General features: G+C 35.5%; 1 protein-coding gene across 1 annotated transcript in view; it reads right to left on the bottom strand.

Moving 5' to 3' along the window:
• The window catches only part of PTPN4 (protein tyrosine phosphatase, non-receptor type 4), a 113,052-nt gene that overhangs the window by 44,650 nt on the left and 44,578 nt on the right, over nucleotides 1-23,824 (bottom strand). Inside the window, exons 3-11 of the mRNA XM_027678930.1 lie at nucleotides 20,834-20,941; nucleotides 17,933-17,975; nucleotides 17,758-17,836; nucleotides 13,968-14,012; nucleotides 13,671-13,723; nucleotides 11,391-11,511; nucleotides 10,204-10,291; nucleotides 8,954-9,042; nucleotides 2,172-2,235 (exon numbers count right to left, since the gene is read on the bottom strand). Of these exons, the coding sequence (XP_027534731.1) occupies nucleotides 2,172-2,235; nucleotides 8,954-9,042; nucleotides 10,204-10,291; nucleotides 11,391-11,511; nucleotides 13,671-13,723; nucleotides 13,968-14,012; nucleotides 17,758-17,836; nucleotides 17,933-17,975; nucleotides 20,834-20,941 (690 nt within the window). The remainder of the gene's footprint in view (nucleotides 1-2,171; nucleotides 2,236-8,953; nucleotides 9,043-10,203; nucleotides 10,292-11,390; nucleotides 11,512-13,670; nucleotides 13,724-13,967; nucleotides 14,013-17,757; nucleotides 17,837-17,932; nucleotides 17,976-20,833; nucleotides 20,942-23,824) is intronic.

Below are 23,824 nucleotides of genomic sequence, written 5' to 3'. Positions count from 1 at the left end.
TGCTGAATATAGTTGAGATGAATCTTTAATCCTACGAGTGCTACTCAGGGAAGGTAATTCTGGAAATAACAGTTTTAATATTAGATGTCATTAAAAAATTAGTTTAAGTATGCCTTCTTTGGAAGCCAAATTTGAGCTTTGATCTTAAGATATTCAAGACTTAGAATGAATGAAAATCAACTTCTTGCCATCACTTTTCATCTGATACACAGAGTTTAAAGAAAAACAGTACGAGACTTTTTAATTTGTTGGCTTGGATGTCTCAGAAGAGAAATTACATTAATTATATATACTACATTCTGCTGCAAGTAACAATATGCAGAGTATTAAAAAGCAACACAAAAAAAACAAGATGACAAAGCTATCTTTGTATTACCTTCTATTATAAGCAGGTTTTTTTTCTGCAGAAAATAGAGGAAACACTTGAGTACAGTACCCAACCCAATTTTATATTTAGGCATCTCAATCTTCAAGGTCCTGAACTCTGCTACCACAGATTTTCCTCAAATTCTGACTTAGCAAACATAATTTCTGAATTCCAAATAAATCCCCAAATTCTCATCTCAGATCCAAATACAACATTCCTGCAACTGTAATTGAAGTTATACACACTGTTATCAAGACAAAAAAATTTGACCTCTGGCCTGTCAGAGATCAGCTTGCCTTTTCAGAACTGCAGGCTATTAAAAAAAATTTTGTGTCAACATAATGCAACATTTCCCCACCACCTTTTTTTGTATCATTACCATTTTTCTGCTTGTGTTGCATGATGTCTGCTCACATGGACAGATACTCCTGTTTATTTCATATAATAGCCAAAGTTCATTACTCTCTACACATAATTACTCCAAAATCTTTTAACTCCTGTTATGCTGCTTCTGAACTGATAGCTACTCACAGTGCTCCATGCACACAAGGTAAACTTCTCCTGACAACTAATGCACAACAAAGCGTCTGCACATGGTCAGGTAGTTCTGTCTGTGAGAACTGCAAAGTCCTGGGCCTCATTTTAAAGGATCTACTTTAAAGACACACAGTTTGACTCCTGTTTTCAGTACTAGTACTAGTCACCAGACATTAGCCTGATCTGACATAACAGTTGTTTCCTCCTTGTATTTTTCTTGTTTAAACATATTGTCTCTAAAACTGGAACAGTCCTATAGTACTCAAGATGCATTCTGTCTAGAATCATCTTTTATCTAGGTCTTCAGATCATAGAATGTTACATTTTGGAAGGGACCTTAAAGATCATGTAGTCCCAACCCACCCGCCACGGGCAGGGACACCTCTCACTAGACCAGGTTGCTCAAGGCCTTATCCAACCTGGCCTTGAACACTGCCAGGATTGGGGCATCCACAACCTCCCTGGGCAACCTGTTCCAGTGCCTCACCAATCTCATAGGAAATCCTTTCAGCTGTAAGAATTGCACAAAACCTTTTAACTAATCTGATGAGTTAATCACACAGTCATATTTTTAATTAATTCCTCCATCTTTCCCTAGTGATATGTCTGTGATGGAAGCTAATCTCTTGGAGGCACGGAACAATCCATTTCTCGCTGAATTAAATGCACAGTGGTCCTGCGGTGCTTTGCAGGGCAGCAAACACCCACCACAAGCACTGAAACACACATGTTCAACTTCTGCCCCAAGAAATTTAGAAGTAGGCATAAAAAATTACCATATGTAATTTAAAACTGCAAAGAAAATGTTACCTCTTCTAAGTAATAAAGTCAACTTGTATTACTAAATCTGAATAATACAAATCAGCATGTTTATCAAACTTTAACTCACAAGTATATATACAACTGAAGGAGCATTAGGAATTACCTTGAGTTTTAATTCTGTTTCTTATGAAATTTGAATTTAATGTTGATTTACCTTCAACCTTTACCACATTTATCTTACATAAGCAAGTTACCTTTCCTGCATACAAATGTAAAACTAAACATATCTAAAATATAAAGCAAAGCAAATGACAAAAAAAATCTTATGTAAAGCATTGTAATGGTCTATTTGAGACCCGAAATAGCCAGAATGTTGGTGAAACTGGACTTTTAATTGCAGACAAAGGCAAGATTCAACATAGCTTCAGGAAGTATAATGCAGATGTGCAGTAGGAAATATTTAATTGCTTTCATTTTTTGAGATGAAACTTAAGACAGTACTCACCAATTCTTTCCTAAGTTGAATAAAAAACTGTTTGCACTTAAAAGAAATTTTTACAATCTTCAACCTAAATGAAAAAGAAAATCACAATATTTAAACACTTAGTATACTCAATCATGGTTAAAGGCTTAAATACACCTACTGAAAATATACCGAAAATATTCATTTTCATAGACTAAAAATAAAATGGCAAAGATTAGACAAAATAGCTTATGTAATTTGAAATGTATGAGCTGTATATTTAAGTTATCTATCAAATTCACTTGTTTCCATCCTAAACCCTAGGCAGTTGCTAATTTAAGTATCTTTTCCCCATTACAAATCCCAAAGAGCTCTTCTATCCCCAGGTCATTCCAGACAGATGTTCTCTTTTCTGAGGCCGCTTTCATTATCCCCTAGAATATGAACAAATACTCTGAACTTCACCTGATCTCCTAAAGACATTCTTTCTCCACGTTCTTACATGTCTTTAAATATAACCAGAACTTGTTTTAGTAAAATAGCTAAGACAAGATACAAGCATGGAGATAAGGACTCCCAACCTTGGTTTTCTTATCAAGTTAAAAAATCACGCTGTGAAGAGGAAAAAACATTTACAATATCAATGACAGGGAAATAACAACCTACAGATCTTTTCACCTTGCAAGTTATCTATAAAAAACCAAGATACTGACCGTAATTCCAGGCAATTTTGGATAGTAACTGTAATAGTAGTTATGGAAAATGGGAAAAGACAGGCCATATGTCCATCACAATCTAATTATATAGTTTTTCAAAGAAATGTAATATTAGGATAGTGCACATTCTTTATTAAATATAAAAGAGTATCATTTTGGTCAAGGAAAAAAGTGAGGCTCTAATTGTAAAAAGAAAAACATCATAACGTTTGTGACTTTAAAAAGGAACAACTGATAAAACACTGCAAACTGACTGGAATTACAGCTTGCATATTTATCACTTGTTGAATAAAAACCTCTATAGACTAGGAAAGCTAAGAAGCAAACATCAACAGACACCTAAGTTGGCTATCTATATACAGAAATTATCTTCTTAACTAAATCAAATGGAGACATTTTTCTCCAGGGGATTATTCAGAGCAGGAACCTAACTTGAAAGTCCTAATTTGTTGAGAGTTTCTATCTACAGTAACATAAAGGGAGACTGTGAACATTAGCCTTTAAATTATGGTTATTTAAATCTTTTCCCATTTCTTTTTTCTTTCCTAGCTTGCCATTAGTTTAATAAAAAAACCAGCAGCAATTACTGTCCTATTTGTTTGTTTTTTTTTCATTTTTTAACAAATTCTTGCTAAGTTTTCAAAGTTAGTTTATGAAGGATTTGACACTATAAAGAGAGCTGTATCTTATCTACTGAAATCAGATTATTCCATTGCATCAATTTTCTCAGCACCTCCTGTGACAAACAATTGCTTAAGAATAATGTGGAATGGGTCCTAAATTTGCTGGATGGGATAGACACTAGTGATTATACCACTCTGACTGTGGGAAAAAAAAGCAGTTAATCAACAAGTATGTTGTTATGAATTTTTTTAAATTTTGGCATATGGGGCAATTAAAAGAACATTTTAACACATACCTTTTCTAAAAACTGAACTGCACACACTCTATAATGTATCAGATTTGCTTAGCATGTCAACAGAACACTTGAAAATAAATCACAATTACTCTGTTTATAAAAACATTCTACTATCTTTTATTCCTTGAGGTTTCCTCTTCTACTGAAGAAACTACTGCCTTTGGTGATTTACAAATCCAAGGAGAATAAGAATTAAAGCTCTACATACCGGGTTTTATTCTCATTCCATACTTTAGGCAGAGTGAGGTCAGATGACTGTTAAGCCTGAAACCACTTGGAACAGACGCAAAGCTCTAACATGAGCCAATAAGGTCTAACATAACTTGAAAGAGTCACCTTTCAAGTACAAAGGAATGACTCAGCAAAGCTGATTCTCAGCTATTACCAAAATATACAGCACATAAGAGAGAGTTCACATGCACTGCTAATACCCTGCTAGTCATTGAATAAGCACATCCACACTCAGCCAAAGGAAAAGGCACGTCTGCCTGCATTTCCTTTCTCTGACTGCTGGCAATGGTGCATATCTGAGGAAAAGCACTGGGTAGCCCAACTCCCAAACAAGAAGGGATTGTCCAGATTTAGTGGTCGAAGACAAACTTGGCTCCAGCAGCTGTGAGATGGTGAAGCAAAAGATGTTAAGGGAAGTGGAGGGATGCAGCAAACTAACCCACTAGTTCAGGAAAAGAAACTCCAGCTTGTTCAGAGCTCTGGTAGGCAAAAGCCCATGGAAGCTGCCCTTTGGGGCACAGGAACAGAGGACAGGTAGTCAGTCTTAAAGGACAAAATTCTCAATCAGAATAATCCTGATGTGCTAGAAAACACGCAAGCATGAGAAGAGGCCAAGCTAGATAAACTCAGAACTGCTAACTGGGCTCAAACACAAAAAGAAGCGTACAAGACGTGGAAGGAGGATTAGATGACCAAGAAGGAAGAGAGTACTACCCAGGCATTCAGGGATACAACTAGGAAGTCCAAAACGCAACTGCAGTTGCAACTGGCAGTGGATGCCAAAGGCAACAAAGCTTTCCAGAGGTACATCAACTGCAAAAGAGAGGCAAAGGAAAGCATGCTGAACAGATGGTTTAGTAACAAAGGAAAAGCTGAGGTACTCCATGCTCTTTTCCTTTGGTCTCCTCAGATTCCCAGGTGTCTGTGCCTGGTAGCAATATCTGGGGAAAGGAGGAGTTACCCACAATACAGGAAGATCAAGTTAGGATACACGGGATAAAAGATTTTTTTTCTTTTGCCCTATTCCTCACTTCTCTCCCTCCTGTTTCATTTCTCCCCATGATCATAAGGTTCCTAATAAGCAATTTAGATATAATATCAAATTAAGAGGGAGAGGGCAAAGACATTTTACTTGACTCTTCTCTGAGCAACACAGTTAAATCTTTATTTCTTCCCACATACATGCATGTCTGTCCTCTCTCGTCAGCTCAGGAATACTGAAAAACAGGTATCTAAACATTCACTGTAACCATAAAGCCTGGGAAGACATTACACAGATGTAGTTGCACAGGAGCAAGAATAAGTGGAAGCAAGAAGAAAAAAGTACCACTACTAGTGTCACTGGAAGAGCAGCATGACTATGGATAAAAAGGTAAGGTAATAGGTCTACTGTTGAGCTGTATTGTGAAAACTGGCATTTCAAATTCTTACTCATATAGAAAGGAAACCTTTAACAGGGTGGAATGGGGAAGGGTAGTTTTGGGTCTTTTGGGGTTTGTTTTGTGAAGACCAATTGTGTTGGTACTATAGTCTTCACAGGAAGAAATTAATATCCCTAATGTCAGCTGATATGGTTGACTACAAAGAGGAACTGTTTAAGTAATTACACACATGCAAAAACCACACTAAGAATTTATATCAGCATCCCTGGCATGCAAACAATATGAAGCAGAACTCACAGAAACCTCCAACTTCCATTAGGGACATGTAGCTTAATTATGACCTACATTGTATGTCTCAAATGAGACACCTTTACTCCCATAAACTTGTCTCTGATAAATACATCATGCCTGACTCTGCAGTACGGCCTGGACAGCTCTGCCGTGTAATGGTCTCCAAATGGTGGTACCGTGTTATCATCCACCGTGTGATCAGTGACCAAGAAGTGGAGGTGTTCTATGCAGATTATGGACACCTCCAAATTGTCCAAAAGTCTTGGCTGAGATTCCTCAATTAAGTAAATTACACATGGGCGGCAGAACAGCTGAGGTTGGATTAGACTTCTGGAGGGCATCCTGTCCGAGCTCCCTGCTCAAGTGGGGCCATCTGGAATAGACTGCCCAGGCCTTGTCAAGACGGTTTCTGAATGTTTCCAAGGATGGAGACTTCGTGACCTCTTTGGGCAACCTGTTCCAGTGCTTGCTCGCTCTCATGGTAAAAATGCCACTTTCCAGACAGCTAGCCCCAGGCGTGTGCTGGTGTGTGGTGGTGTTCCTCCCCAAGTGCAGGACTTTGTTGAACTTTATGAGGTTCCTGTCTGCCCATTTCTATCCTGTCGAGATCCATTTGGATGGCAGCCTGACCCTCTGGGGTATCAGCCACTCCTGCCAGTTTTGTATCATCAGCAGACTGAGGGAAGACTTGCCCAGGTCAATAATGAAGATGCTGAACAATGCTGGACCCAGCATTGACCCCTGGGGTACACTGCTAAATCCTTTCCTGTTTCTGCCTTCACTCCTCAGTCTGTCCTCTTGCTGCTTTCTGTCACTTTGGGGCAAGCTCCCTAATCCCCCTTCCTGTGTTCCATGAATGGATATAAACATTCTCCTGAAGGGACATCAGTCCAAGTGGGACACGTTTGCGATGCCAGAGGTACTTGTTCTCTGCAGTTCAGCACATTTTCCATATTTGCATCTTCCCCCTCATTTGCCTTTCTTCATGCCTGGCTGTTGGCATTCTTTGGTTCCAAAGTCATGGCTCTCTGTCCCTAGCTTTGTCTCCACAAGGAGTTCTGATGGGAATGTGCTTGGGCCAGGGAATGTGTAAGGTAGCAGCTGTTACTGCTGTTTCTGCTCTGCCCATTCTCTGGATATGGAGTGTTTTCCAAAGCTGCTGTTAGATTTTAGTCATAAGCACACAATCCAGCGCATGCCTCTATATTCCTAAGCTGATATTAAAACCCAGAAGAGGAGAGAGTTCTGCTCTGCTGCTGATTTTTTCCTATTTTTGTGGTAATGGCTTTGCTTTGTATTTTAGGTGGCAGTACTCGAAGCTCCCTGCTCAGGCCATCCCGTGTTCCTTGGCACGGGTAAAACCTGTGGAGGTACATGTTCACATAGGGACCCCTGGTGGCCTAGTGGTTAGCATGCGGGACTCTCACCGCTGCGACCCAGGTTCGATTCCCAGTCCCCCGGGCAGATGGAGCTCGTTAGCCCTGTGAGGCCATCCATCTATGAGAAGGTCACTCTAAACAAACCTACGTCCTGAGGACCTCACTGCCATTGTCCAAGCTTGCTTGGCCCCGTCAGATGAACCTTAGGATTAAAGGGTGGGCTCAGTTCAGCGCAGGCTGTGTCTCACCTAAAAAACCCATTGCGCAGGCTGGAAAGGTAAAAGACCTTTCCCAAAATCTTCGTTCGCGAAGACTGGCCATTAACATTGTATGTACTCAGTAATTTACCAGTGTGTTTTACAGAACCTATTCCTACTATTGCTGTTTTCCCAAAATTGACAGCAGTAAAATCAGACTGAAATAGAGCCTTCCTGATTATTATAGCATTCCATACATAAACCGGTCTTAGCCCAGAAATCGCTCTAACATGTCAGAACTCTCACCACATGAAGGATATATTTCTTAGAACATGCCACTATTATAAAGGCAGGTCTGACTGACCAATACAGTAGTTTCAGACTGTTCATTGCAAAATCAGTTTTAATTTACCCAATAACCATGGAAATTTACATGCTTTGTAATTGTCTCAGATTTACTTTTCTTTGAATGCTTACAGGCAAAATATTTACCACATTCAATTGTATCTGGCTACAAATAACACTTATGTTATAATTTTGTTTTTTCTTTCTCTCTGAAAATCTACTAAAATTTGACCATTCACAGTGTTTCTCAACATGGTAAAGCACGAAATACATAACATCCTACAATGAACCCGGAGACTAAGCTTAACACAGAAAAACAGAATGTCTCAGAAATTCATTGGGTTGCAGAAAAGACCAAGCACACACATCACCAGCAAACAAAAATGCAAAATCAGTAGCAAATGAACACTTTTTATCATTTCTCTAGAATGAACAGCACCTGTGCCTGGTGAACTGATGTCTTTTGTGACAATCTTATTTGACTGATTCTAGCCACTCAGAATGCTGCTGTAGCAAACTCAGCGACACATGTAATAAGGCTGTCAAAGTGGATTCCAAGCAGGCAAAGGAAAGCAAGGGAAGGTTACTTCTGCAGGAGCTGAAAAAGGCATTGGGAAAGGTGACATAACTTCTGTAGAGCACTACAGAAGTTACAGAGCACTTCTACAGAGCACTATAGAAGTCATAGTGGAAAACAGGACTTCTGTAGAGAAAGATATATATATATGTATATTCTGTTCTTATATGAATAAAGAACAGGATCCAAACTTAAGCAGAATGATAAACAGAGTAAGATACTTAACGGGGATAACTCCATCTTTAAAGAACAGCTTTAAAAACTATTTTAGTTAAGAAATAAATGCAGTAAATGCACTTTTCTGATCCTATCATGAAAATGGTTATCTGCGGATGAAGAGATGACAATAACCTGAAGGCTCCACCTCAGTTATCCTCATAACTACATTAAATTGAAAACACACAGTGCCATTTATTTATACATGACAAAACAGATAAGAGCAGTCATTCTCCAGGTTAGTACTTTTCAGTTCAGCTGTCTCTTTAAAGACTGTAAGCTACACCATCACATTGGCCTGGGCTACTTACTTAATTAATGTAAAGCATGTGTACAAACTCCTGAATAAAAAATGTATTAAAATCATTACAGTATCAAAATCGTTTCACAGGACAGCATGCAGTTCAGGACAAAATCCCATCATAAAGTTACCCATAAGCAAAATATCAGATGAATAATTTCAACTTGATATGTTACAACTAAGTTTCAGTCTTTTTTTAGAGTGTGTGACACAGTTAGTGGTAAAAATATTTTGAAATAGCAAACAAAACCATTAAACAGCTGTCCTTACCACTGAAAGGTGTTTATTCGTACTCTGTTCTTAAAAATTAGTATTCCACCTGACATCACTCCAATCATTATTTCATTGTTACTCTGATCCTTTAAAAGAAAAGAAAAAATTATGTGAAGAACAATATAAATATCTTCTGAAACCTCATATATATTCATTCTCATCTCTCTCTAAATAGACAAATTAACATGGAAGGAAACATGTTTTAATCAGACAAATAAGAAAATGTTCACTCCTATTTAGGACAAACCTGAATGTTTGCTCTGAGTTTTTTATAAGCTACCACAAAATTTTAATTTCCGAAGTTAGCTCCTCTGCCTTTCACCAACTTCGAAGAAATACATAACAGTATTGTGGCAGTTTATTACTAACAGCAACACTAATAGACTGGCTTGACATTTGCTACACTAAAAGCAACCAGCAACTTAAATTCCTACCTGAAAGGAAATTGCAATCTCAGAACACAGAGAGGAGAGATTCTAAAACAAACAATATTGTAAGCATATTTAAAAAGCACATTTTTTCTGAAATATCTTTGCACTCTATCAAACACCTGCTATAGATCTCCCAGTATGTGTGCAATAACAGTGGATGGATACAGTGAGCAGTGAAGTGGGGTATATTTCAAATTCTTTTCCGAGTTTCTCTAACCTTAGGGAATAAGACAAGAATATTTAAAAACTAGAGGTGTCTTAGTTGCTAAAAATAATTTTATTCAGAGGCTTTGTAGAAATTTTAGCACTGCACTAACAGGTTAAGATCGTTTCAGTCAAGACCTTGAGCTACTTGCTTTACCAGGTAAAACTGACACTGTATCAAATTACAGTACGCTCACCTTACATGAATAGTTCATTCTATATTATGATAATGATTTATAACATGGTTCTAATAGGAACCAAATTAAATATTTTCAAAGCTGATAGATCCTTAATTATCAAAGGCACATTCAACAAGCATATTCTTCTTATTCATCAGTAGCCAACTGAACTGCCATTTAAGCCAACCAAGCTTAATGTGAATAACACAGATAACTAAACCCAAATTCAAGCAAAGAAATATCCTCACTAGAGTGAAATAGTGGATATTCAATTCGTAAATCCCAGTTAGGCACCTAATAAGATGATACTGCTTTCATTTTTTTTCTCTTGTAAGCAGCTGCCAGGAAGGCCCACTAAAAAGGAAAGTATATTTTTCCGTAAATCTCAGAGGAATCCATTTTTACATTACAATACTAGTTCATCCAAACTTACCCTTGCATAGTGCAATTCAACTCCATAAAGTTCTAAGGTACGTGCTGTATTGAGATAATTGAACTCTGCTTCTGCAGGAGACAACCCTCTGAAAGAAAGCAGCTAAATCAGAAATGTTCTAACACGACCTCCCATATCAGGCTCCCCAGTGAGCACAAACAGAAAATCTGCATTGTTTTACTACTTCTACCCCACCCTGAAATTTGAATTTCCTTTCTCATAATAAATGGACTGTAATCCAAAAATTTTAACAGAAAAGAACTTGTGCTTCCACACAGATAGTCTTGACAAGAGGCCACGACACATTTTATTTCTAATGCACTGTTTCATTTAAATATCTATGGAGCCCTAGAATCTAGAAATTACTTTTACAATCTTGGATTTTCCTCTGGTAATTTAAAGTTAAACTACCATCAGCTCACTTAAATGTCTTTACCCTACCTAATAGAATTTGCTAAGCCTTTATCTAAAATGTAACATAACATTAAGTAGTTTCTAAAGCAAACAACATGCCCCAATCAAGCAAATGTTTTGTAAATATCACTTAAATTTTGTTAAATTTAACTGTAACAAAAGGCACTTAAGTTCTAAAATATGAAGGAACCATCACTGAAAAGTATCACAGTGTTACATACTGAAAAAAAAAATATTTTCCATTGCTTCACTGCCTTTTCCTCTTCAGTGAAAGGTCACAGACTCACACACAGGAAAGAGCAGATATTGAAGAAAAGGACTTTGTTACTTCTAAAGTAACTCTTTTAACTGCTGAAAGCACCATGAAAACAAAGCCTTTATGCTCAGAATATTCCTGAAGATTGAAAAAAACTCTTAAAGAAAATATATCTGGCTGATGTCCTAAATAATACACACAAATACTGTTTTCAGAGTACCTTTAACATGTTTATTATTTCACTAATTTTCCCTGTCATTCTGTCATAGATACTCTGTAGACCATCAGTGGTGTTATATATTCATCATAAAAATAATCTAAAAAAAAATTACATTAAACATATTTTTAAAAACCCTAAAAAACCCACAAACAAACAAACAAAAAAACCCACCAAAAAGAAAACCCCAAAACCCCAGAAATCTTTAAGACAAAATACTCATTTTTTTAATATAATAGCACAGCATCAGCAGTCAGGATTTGACAAAGTCAGTCAGTATCTTCTGATGTAAATCCTTACATGTGCTGCTGATGTAATTTTGCTATTTCTTTTTCAAAGTCTTGAGGCTGGCTAGGGATGAAAGAATATTCTGAGAGGTAGCCTGGCAAGTTTTCTGAATGGTTGTAGTCTCCCAGCTCGGCTAAAATATTAAAAAGAGAGGTTATTGTTTATCACTGATGTACTTGGCATTGTGCAAGGCCCCCAAATTCACAAGGGTCTGCTCCCACAAAATTTATGATCTACAGAAAACAAAAATAGAGAAGACATTTGAACTCCCCTTTTCCCTTTTGAATAAACAGTCGCATTCTCAGTTAATACCATGGAAATTATTTAGTGAGAGCTTTGATTATGTACTTATGAAGGAAGTTTGTAAAGTGTTTAATTTGTAATACACAAATTAATTCATAAATGCTGTCAAAATGGCTAGCACTAAATAGGATATATTTATATAGATACAGACATATAGGATACTATTAAATTTTTTCCTTTATTATTTTACCTTGCTTGTTTTCATGTGATTACACTTTTTTTTTAACACTACAACTGCTATTTCTTCATGAAGATCTGCAAAATCCACCAACTCATTCTGTACCAAGATATATTCAGAAGCATTAGAAAAATATTTTTTTGCATATTCAACTGGTATGTATGGAAAAAAGTACACATACATACACCTACATTGAAACTACTCTACTTGAAACTACTAAAAAGTGCATTTACATAATTTCTAACACTTTCTTAAAATTATAAGAAATAAATTAAAATCACATTTGTCAGAAAAAAAACATACAAGCAACATTTGCTAAAAATAGAGGCTTTGAGGCTTTCTAACTATAGTAAAAAAAAAAAAGCAGCTTTAAGTATCTGGAATCTATGTAACAGATCTACAGTGATAGGTAAGAAACATAATGTGAAAACTGGAAAGATCAATATATCATGATGTGGGATTCTGGGCAGGCCTAGTGGCACTGACAAGAGGGATGAAGGCACTCATGGAGCTGGAGGATAAGGAAGGGAAAGAGGGAAAGAACTCTGGAGTGCTTGCACTGCCAGAAATAGATTTTATTTTAAATAATTTAAAAATTAGGAAATGGGACCAGGTTTTATAATAGAATGCATTCCTTGCTAAAATCCACTATGAAGAATACAGGACTATGTCTGCTATTTACATATACTTATAAAGAATCCAGAGAATTTACTATAGGCAGGCATAGAAATCATTAGACAGAGCTCTGCATACTGAAGAACTTAATGGCAGCAGGGTCTCATAGATAAGTGTAAATACAAGGCACTGTGCACACCCACCACTTCTACGTACCAGGTCTCTAACTTCTGTTATTTGAAAAATAAACATATTGCATTCTTAAAACCCTAACATGTTATCAACTTTTCATAGTTCCTGTTTCATTATCAAATACTTTATATCTTCTAAGGTAAATCCCTATGGCATGACAGCACTTCCAGTGCATTTTTCCAAGCAGCTGGAGTGTGGAAGTTTTGTTTAAGAGAAACTGTTCTACTGATTGACCTAGAAAAAGGTGACCACTTAACAAAACTATGCATAAAACATTACAGTAACATTACTATGTTTTTTACCTGAAAATATTAACATTGACACTATTTGTCTGATATGTACAAAGTATACAAATGTGGATATAACTATCTTTAGCTGTAGAAGACCACATGGGTACAGACAGATATATCAGGATTGCTTATAAAACTGAATTTCTGACAATGAGAAATTTCAAGAAGTAGGGGCTGAACAGTCTCTAGTTGGTTGGTTGCTATGGGTTTTTTTTTTCCACTGAACAATGTAAGTTTATGAAGAAAAAATGAGCGGGGAAGAAAACTAAATCTCAAGTCTTCAAGACTCATCTATTCACTGGATGGCTTAAAATTGACAAGACAGGTAACTTTTTGGTCAGATATGACCAGAATTCCCTTTTCCACACCTATTTGGAGGTTCACTGTGTGATATGTTAAAAATGTTTAAGTGTCCTAATAAATATTTTTTAGTATCATTCTCAAGGGAAAAACCCACAACCTCACGCCTCAGCACACACAGGAATAAATGAATATTGATTTTGGGGTTTCTAACAGTACATCCTTAAGTACTTTTTTCATATTTAATTCAGCAAAACATGCTGGGGGAGGAAAACCAATCAAATATATTTCTTTAATCATGAGGAAATCAGCATCATGTCCACAAACATCACAAGCTACATTCTTTAGAAACTAATCAATACTACTTTTTATTATTTCAGAAGTAACATGTACACGAATACTAATTATACTTACATTGAACAGCATAGGAAGCCAGAAGAGCAGCAGTATTATAAGGACAGGGCAACCTGTTTTGTTGTGTTTTTAAAATGAGAAATAAATAAAATTAGATATTTCAAGTGAAATTTGGTTATTTTGAAAACCCTAGTCTTTTATAGTAAGTAGTAACTACTACAAAGACTTCTACTTGCACAGGCAGTGATTTATTCTTAATATATTTTTATTTTTGTAGGCAAAATCCCTCATCCCTCATTACTACGTTTTTCTCAACCAAATTTGCATTCAGTGTTTAACACAACAAAAATGTCTTACCTTCCAGTAAGAATGTCCTGCTTAATTTGCAAAAAGTACTGGTACCTTATTTAAAGAAGCAAACAAAAAACACTATAATTAAAAATAATTTTTTCCATAATTTTCCATCAATTTAATGTATTTTGCTTTCAGTTAGTACAAAACTAAACTTAACATTTTGCATGCTATTTCTTAAACTCTCATGGGAAAAAAATGAAACTTTGCTTAGTAAAATAATATTACAACTTGGTAAATTCAACTACTTACAGGTTATGAAGTTATACATTGTATTTCTCTAGAAGGTCACAAATTTCACATTCTACCTGCTTTATACAGCAACCACAAGTTGAAATTTGCATCTGTGTATGGAGGTATCCACATAAGAATGATCTGTACTCCAGGTAGAGAGAATTAATTTATTCTCACTGAGTATTTGATATTACTCTGCTGTTTTAATTAAATTTTAATTTAATTATTCTTAGTATTTTGGAGTTACATTGTTGTTATAAAAGTTGTGGACTCTTATGTCAAATACCTTTCAATTGACTTCCCTCAAACTTCTAAAGTTTTCTTTCATTATGGTGGGAGAAAAGCTTGTTTTAACAATTCATCTAGTTTTCCCATGCCCACTCTTTCAAGTCAGGGAGGAGATGGATACAGCAAAAGGAACAGACAAGTACTTTAAAATAAGAACTATTTCCCACCAAACAGTGGAAGCAGAAACACCACCATGACTTAAAAACCCCAAGGAGCCTGAAAGCAAACAGATTTCCCTCTAAATTACTTCCTTTGTTTCTCCAACAAAACCCAAACATTTTGTTAATGTCTCAGAATGAATCTTTTGTCCATTCAATTTAGTTCCTTCATATTTCACTCAAAGGCTTTAGACAATTTCAAAGAAGTATAAATGTTTATATCAGGTGGTAAATTACACCTGCTACAAAGCTCCACTGAAACAGAGACTGGAGTGGGGTAACAAACAAGACTTACCAAGATGGCAGGATGTTAGCACAAGCTTAAACTTTCAGCAAAAAACCCCCTTATAACAGAGCTTAAAAGCAGCTGTAGAATTTGTCTATATTGCCTGTTTATTTTTTAAAAGAGGTTTCACTGTATGGCAAATTTAAACATCATTCCTGCTTCCTTATATATTTATTCTGGTTTGGGATCTCCTACATTAATGATATCATTATTATAACCATCTGGTTTGGTTTCCTTCTTGTAGCTCTGATTCAAAAGCTGGGAGTGATTTATATCCATTCATTGTAAACACTCACCAAAATTACTTATCAAAACCACTAAATACTAAATATTTCCCAATACTAACTTGCAGTAAGAAATTAAAACCAAAATGCACTACTTTACTACACATATTATGACTTCTCATAATTGTGTAGTCTTCAGAAAGTGGATTAACTATCACTTTAAAGACTTCCACAAACATGTACAAATATACACAGAATCCCAATTATTTAAAGCTAAATATAATGGAAAGGTAAAACATTCCATGTTTGAAAGAAAATGAGGGAAAACACTTGTGAACTGACAAAGAAATGAGTCCATGTGCTCAACTCCTACAAAACCATCAAGAGGTTCTTGAACTGACCAGAAAGACAGGAAGCTTAGTCTAAGGTATTAAGCCTCAAGAAGTTAAAACTGAGACATTAGCCACGTTTTAGAGACCTCAAAATAACTTTTCGTTTTCTACATTAAAATGCACATTGAAACCAAAAAAGATAAAGCAAAATTTCTTTACCAGTTAAAAAATGCAATAAATGACAAGTTAATTTTATATATTATATGGATATGCTTCAGGTCAGCTTTGTTCGAGCATCTCTTCACAAATATACAGCTGTACCTCCATCTTATTTTACTTTTTCTGGTGTAATGTTTTAGAAATATTGCACAGTAGTTAAAGGACCTCATGATTAAGGGACACCAAGCATTCATTTTCTGTCCACTGTTTTCAGCTAACAGGGAAGTTGATGGCTTGTTAGCCAACCACCACAGTTTGAACACCAAAGCCTCACATACTATTTAGCAAAATGGGAAATCAACAGAAGTTTAGCAACGCAGATCTGCACGGGCCTGCACAACACACCCGGCTAAAACAACGCAGGGAGCATCCCATTGCCACGTTTTCATCTTCCTTACACAGATATAGCTAGAAAAGGGTAAGACAGAATTACTGCTAACTGGAGTCAACGTTAATAAGGAAGTCTTCCTGCCATGAGGAGAATTAATGAAGCTTCATTCCCTATCAAGACAAGTTCCCAAAGCCAAGTTCTCCAACCACAGCTCCCGCTGACCCCTCCTGACCCGGGGCATTCATAACCTGCCTCACTCACATGAATTCACAGCGGTCTAATAAGACACGAGCTTGCACTGGACCTTTCCCTGGCATCTATTCATACTGCCTCATGTGTCGAGCCATTCCTGTTTTGAGGGAATTGATAAAAACTGAGCAGTTTTGAACAGTCTCAGCTTGAGCTGGAATTGTCAGAAGTTTGCACCTTCTTTTCATTTCTATTTTTTGAGGTAGGTATACTGATTACAGGAAAGGACCTGTATTTGTGACATGGCATCCTAACTTCATTCCATAAAAGCCCATAGATAATAACTCTCTCTTCATAATAATTCCAAATACAAATGAGTTTTCTCAGGGACAATTAGGTCTATTAGCAAAAAGACAGAGCTGACCTAGATATAGGAATTATACATTATTTCTCATTTAAAAGAATGCTGTATTTATAGTTTTGTATTCAGAGAATAGCACGTAAACAGTTTTCTCCTTCTTTATGGTTTACATCATATTGATCAACATTTACCCATTTTTTCATCTCCTTAGGAATATTACATAATTTCCTTTAATTCAAATAAAACATTTTCCACACTTTTTTTATTATTCTGATGTAGTAAATTGCTAAATTTTCCTACAGTAAATATTTCAATAAAACAAAGTCTCATCCAGGCTCTCATGTGACTCATTTTAGTAAATTCTATCTGCATAGATATATGCAAAATTTTGTCCAAAATATGACAAACCAATAGAAATTATAAACAAATGTGGACTCAAATTTTCACAGTTTTGGTATTTAGGTTTCAAAAGCTGTCCTTAATAATTTAGATACCGTTTTTTGAATGGAGCTGACCTGTTTTCAGAATGGCTGACATCCAAAAATTCCAATCTGTCAAATCATGCCATTTATGTAGAGGACCAGAAGTAATTAAAAATACTGAAAATTTGAGGCATTTCTTCTGGGACTAATTGTAACTCACAAGCCTCCTATTTTGATTCACACTGAGCATTTTCTTCAACAGATTTCAACACATTGCTATCAAAATAAGCTTATGAGATTCAAGCTATGGTTGTGTCAAGGAATAAACCATACAGAAATTAATTTTTTAGTGTTAAGCAGAAAACTGGGGGGGTGTCAAAAATGCAGAAAGCTTAGAAATTTTTTGGTTACAAAGGAGAACACAAGTAAGGATAAAATTAAATTTGCACTCATTGATGAATAGTGGGATTAAGCTTTTTCTCTCTTCTCTATTTCCCCTTTTCTGTTTCTACTTGGTAGTATTTTCTTCATGTAGTTACTTCACTTTGCATATAAGTTTTTAAGTTTATTCACAGAGACTTCTTATATTGATTTGGTGCCAACTGCATAGTTCATATCTGTAATCATTAGGCAAAAATTAGAAGCTTGTCCATATGACAAGAATGATTTATAAGAAAATTACCATGCTATACCTTAAAAATATTAATGATCAGTCTAGAAAAATATTTTTTTGACAAAGTAACCAGACCTACCTTGTATATTCTTCTTGTAGCTTGTTTGGGTCACTTACAAAAAACTTAACTCTGAAGTTCAGACTGTGAGGAGATCCTCCTATGGTCAAGAAAAGTTATTTCTAATTAATCAGGGCACCCTGGAAAAACAGCATAATAACAATAGATGAATTGACGAAATACATACATTACTCACTTTTTAATTGTTTCCTGATAGGTTTGTTTGGATCCAACCACCTCTGGAAAGAGACAAATTGTAACACCAACTTCAGAGAAACAAAGTAGTACAAATCATATCCTTATACATCATGAAACTCTTGCTATTCTATTACTTTTTACTTGGTCTTTTACCAAAATGCCTCACTGGCATACAAAGACTTGTTAGTGATTTTGGAGACACCAACACTATCATCAACAGCTGCTACTGCTACAACAGTTCTTTCCCTAAAATTAACATCTGTTGTCCAGATATCTGTCTCTCGCAGTGCTAATTCTACGACGACTTGCTTCTGTGATTGTCACAGGAGCCTGAGAGATGTTAGAACTCAACTATGCTATGCTTAACAACCTTCAGCTACTCTAAGGTGAACTACCTGTAGCAGTGAAGAGCTACAGGCAGGCTAATTTACCCAACTCAGAAGTTAGTTTGCTTAAACTACTTCCAGTACTTCTGACTCTGTATTTTGCAGATCTGACAGAGCCAGTGAATGATCCCAGATTCTCTTCAAATTGTCAGCCTAAGTGTCAGCACTGGTACATCACTCACTGGGATCTTGGAAACCAGGCTCAACACTCAGTCTACTGGAGTAAGGACTACAGAACAATTTTACCAAACAGTGCCCAATCTTGATCATCTCTACAGGAGAACACTGTTGTGTACAGACAGACCTTTATAAAAATCAACGTAGCAATTTTCAGATAAAAGTATGGCTCTCTGGAAAGCCCTGCAAGTTGTTTAAACCACTGCCCACCAGCAACCCAGCAGTCTCTGCACAGATAAACACAGCTCAGTTAGCTCCTAAATCTATCTTTGGTATAAATACTGTTCAATTCCTCCTGCTGCCTTGCAAAGGAAGTCCAAAAGCTCCAGGAAATCATTCTATAGGCACAGTTCCTATGAAGTGACAGAGACCTAATACTGTACAGAATGCAACTCCCTCACATTTATCACAGGGTTCTTTATTTTTTTCAGGTGAGGGAGGAGGAAGCAAACACACAGAGGTACCTGAGCTACCTGACACACACTACGGATCTAAAGTTAGGATTACATCATTTTATTCATTAGGAACAACAAATAATGATGAATAGATCCACATCCTTGTAGTAGTTGATTTAAGAGGAACCAAAGAGACAGTTTGATACAGCTTCAAAAATGTGGTTATGTAAAAAAAAAACCCAAACCACCAAATCTTTATACAGGATCAATTAACTTTTCAGACTAAATGTAAAGGCTTAATAAAGGACACTCCAGCCAGGGATACACATGAATTTTATGTAAGAATCTTGCAAAACATGTCGAAAGGTACTTGACTTTTACTGTGAGATTAATATTATACATTATATATTATATATTATATATTATTATACATATATTATACATTATATAAGATAAAACTTCTGCAGTTTATGAAATCCACGTTTAGACACAATGCTGGTGGTTTCACACTCAATTAGCAAAATCCCCTTCTCCCCATCATCTTTACTAAAATATAGTTAATACAGCAGGAGGTAATATTCTGCTGTGTTATTTCACAAGTAACTAGGATATTTGACAATCCAATAAGGTTTCTTTGTCCAAATGAACCAAGTGTAAATGGACATAAAAAACTGAAATTAGTCAAACCCATAAATTCTTCAAGCTTACATGACTAATATTGGTAACATTTCTATTTAGCTCTGACACATTGTTTTCATGGCAACTAGGTATGTGCTGAAAAGACAAAATATTTGGAAGCCAAAAGAATACCAAACCTTTAAAGCATGTGCTTATATCAAACAGTTGTGAAGTCATTCTTTCAGACTAACTCTTAACCAGATCCTTCCATTACAGTGTTGTGTTCATCTGCTTCCAGACAGATAAACTAAAAAACAGAGAGCTTAGAGGTCTACGCTTTGGAAAGCCAGATAAATGAGAACTAGAACAGATTTCTGAATGTTGAGTAAAATGTCGAGTGATGATCAATTAAATACTTCTTAAACAAGGCTGAAAAAGAATTCAGCCTTTCCTTCAGCATGCCTATGTCTTTTCAGCCTGGAAACAAAATTCAGAATAAAAATATTAAATGAGGCCAGCCCGCCAATGACCTAACAGAACTATCCACAAGTGAATGTGGATGACTCTTGACACACAAGTTCGGAGATAAATTTAGACCCCATCACTGTGCTGCACATATAGTAGGAATAAGGTAAAGAACTGTATTATAAGGAATAATACTTAGTTAAATGGCACTTTAAACCAAGTATTGAACATTTGATAACTATAAAAGAAAGTAGTCAAGAAGCATTCTTCAAGCAACATTAATCTCAGTGGTACTGCTGTAACTATTACAGTGAATGGTACAGCTGGACCTCTTTGTTTCTACTGGTAATTTACAAAGTTCCAGTTGTACAGAATTCCCTTTCAATTAAAGCCCACGAAGTATTGTGAGCCCTGGTCAGAGAGTGGACTATATGAAGCACTATTAGAAGACCACGAGGTATCTGAGCTAGAAACAGAAACATCATATAGGACAATCCAAAACCCCCTCATTATTTTTAAGTCGTATTGACAAAAACAACAACAAAACAAAATTAAAACATATTTACTATTTCTGACAATGATCATGCAGTCTAGTAAACAGATACAATAAAGCAAACAATATCCTTTCAAGGTATTGTTTTATAAGCACAGATGTCAATATTTTACTCCAAATCTGTGACTATTCATATGTACTTTTATCATAACTACAAGGTGATACTGACCCACTGAAATGACACAGCTGGGGAAGATGGCACAAAATTGCAATGGTTTCTATTTACTTCTCTTTAAATAACACAGTACAGTGATGACCATAATTTTGATTTTTAAAATAGTACTTATAAAGCAGAGTCAACTTACAGGGTTATCAGTAGATTCATCAGCCAACTGTAAACCAAAGTAATCTCTCTCTGTCAAATCGAGATGCTTGAAGACTACATCCAATAGAACTTGGCCCTGATCATGTTTCTGTAGAGAACAAATACATACCTTTTTTTTAATGAACGAATATATAATTGGACACAGAGACTTCAGGCAGGTAGAGAACATACACATTCTTTCAGATGTGCTGTAACAGTCTAAATTTTAAATATCACGAAGTGTATCCCAGGAGCACTATTTTTAAATGAGCTTCATCTCTCTTTTTGAAACATATGTAAGGAAATAATTTTTCTTCTCTGTCATTTTCTGACAGTAAGAATTTCTCACTTCTCAGCTAGCTACATGATTATTTCTGAAAGCCATTCATTAGCCAAATTTGATATTTAAAAGTAGTACTGAAAAACAGAAAAGAAAAAAAGTTTAAGATTTAATAAAGGACTTGGTACAAGTAAGAGTCTTGTCTGGGTCACTGAATTGAAATGTACAGGTCTGTACAAGTTATTCTTCCTTATTTTATCTGAAAATCTATTCCTGACTCTAAATGAACCAGTACATCAAAAATGTTTCCAAAGTTTAATGGCACAGACAGCTGAAGCAGCCAAATATCTAACCGAGAAGTGTCATTTAAACATATTCTCTCTAAAATACTACTTCACTCTAAATGAACTAATTCAAATGAACTGGGTAATAGTAATATTGTTTTTCAGAGACAAGCGAACAAACTTGATTTCTACTCTAGGGACAAATCTTACCCTCAAAATGATATAAAAAGAATCTGTAGTTAGTACCTAGCAATTTTTTGCCTAACCTGAAAATGCTGCCAACACAGTAATTGAAACACCAAGTGTGTCATTATGACAGGACTCAATAAACGCATCTGGTGAAATCTGAAGGGAGTTTCCCAAAGAAGTTAAAGTGTCATAGCTCCTTGAAATACAAGAGACAAGCAAAATTCTGCAAGAACAACTGTCAAACAAAAAGAAATAAGAAAGCGATGATTGATACATTTTCCACCCAAATTTTCTACTCCTCTGGCGCCCAAGCAGAGAAGCTTCTAATAATCTCCTAGGTGCCAAGTATTATCGATGCTGCAGTGGATTTGATACGTCTTGCCTTGTTTACTGTAGGCAGTAAGATATTTTCATAGTTTTAAAACAAAAAAACCTCCTGTTCTGTTCACAAATGACCTCACTTCACATAGAGATTATGTAACAGTTTACTTTTACAGCTGTTAAAACAGAAGTATGTAACTAAAAGATCAAAATAAGAATTTAATTGATATCCATATAAGAGAAAAATCTACAAATCTACAAATCCATAGTCAGACATTTGTTAACATCCAAGAGCATCCTATGAAAACTATTTTTTTTGTTCAGATGAAATTACACTGAAGTTGAATAAACTGTCACTGGCAGTTATTTGGGGCTAAAACCTCCAAGAAGCTTGATAATTTATTTCATAATAATTAAAAAAAAAAAGATAACTGTTATCCACAAATTATGTTTGAAATAATCCCAAGAGGACAATCATAATCACAACTCTGCACATTCAAGTTGAAATTACATAAGGCATATATTTCAGGTCTCATATAAATTTGGGTAAGTTGAAGCAATCTATGATTTGCTATATTTACTTTGAAAAAAAGATCTAATTAAAAAAAAATGCTACAGAGAAAATTTCTTGATGTTTAACAAAATATAGAAGCACCACTGTTAAAAAGTTCACTACTGGAAAAATTTACTTTCCAAATTACTAAAAACAAACAAAGAAAAAAATCAGATGTTAATGTAATAAATGTAAAACAGCATAAATGCATAAGGCATTTTTATATACAATCCAAAAAATAGTCACTTTCATTTTTACTAAATTAGGAGTTTCTGCTATATTTTGAAATAAACCAGTCATCAGTACAGTTTTAACAGCAAATAAAACTAATTTTAAAATTACATAGCAACACTAATTGCCTCTTGGCATTTTTCCCATGTAGATTTAAATAAGAACTCAAACTGAGAACTTATGATGGTAACTACCAGAAAATGGGAGACGTTTGGAACCCAAGTTTAGGCTTAAAATTACCACAGCTGACATGTTACCTCTTTAAGCAACTTGCAGATACCATCTCCGTAGCTTTTTTCCAATCTAATCCTGACAATGTGTACTGTTTCTTAAATATCTGAATAGATGTTTCCAAGTGAAAAAGTTTAGAACTCGCGGGTCGGTTTGAATTAAGAAGCATAGAAGATCAGTTCACGACCGCAAGGAAGGTATTTCTGCTGCAACTGAGCAGCAAATTTGGTAAGAGAACACTAATTGCAACATGAAGCATTTGTTTGGATCAGAATGTTTTACTCTCAGTGCAAAATAAAGATAAGCATCTAGTAAAACCAGACCTCAGTTTAACCCATCTCTGATATTTATATAATGATGTTGCAGCTTGCCAAAGCAGGTGAAGGTCACAATCCTGCTTGTTGAGAAAGGTCCAAAATATTTGAAATACTATCACAACATTGAACAGCTGCTCCAAATTATAAAAAAATAAGATAGCAAGTTTAAATGTTTGATTTGTTTTACACAAAAGCAAAACCAATTAATGTAGATGAGCATAAAAAGAAACTTGCTTTGTTGCTAGAGATACAAAGTTAAACATTGTCATTTCCTTGTAAAACATGAAATAATGGAAACATATGAAAAATGGGAACTATCTATCACAAAACTGCAGTAGTTAGACACAAAAATATCAATATTTTTTCCAGACTGAAGTATTAAAAGGTTATATGTACTTATCAGTCATTACTGGAGGCAAAATGGCTCATAAATTTTGGCCTTTCAGGACAAATTTGACATAAACATTAGACATCAATACGTTAACTGCACTTTATGAACTATCTATCATCTAGTACCACTAGATACATACATACATTAATTTCTACTTGCAAAATGATTGTTACCTGCTCACAAACACCCATGTCT

This window comes from Neopelma chrysocephalum, unplaced genomic scaffold (genome assembly GCF_003984885.1).
Source record: "Neopelma chrysocephalum unplaced genomic scaffold, ASM398488v2 Primary Assembly neopelma1_44, whole genome shotgun sequence".
Taxonomy (NCBI): Eukaryota; Metazoa; Chordata; class Aves; order Passeriformes; family Pipridae; genus Neopelma; species Neopelma chrysocephalum.
This window is presented reverse-complemented; position numbering and strand designations above follow the sequence as displayed.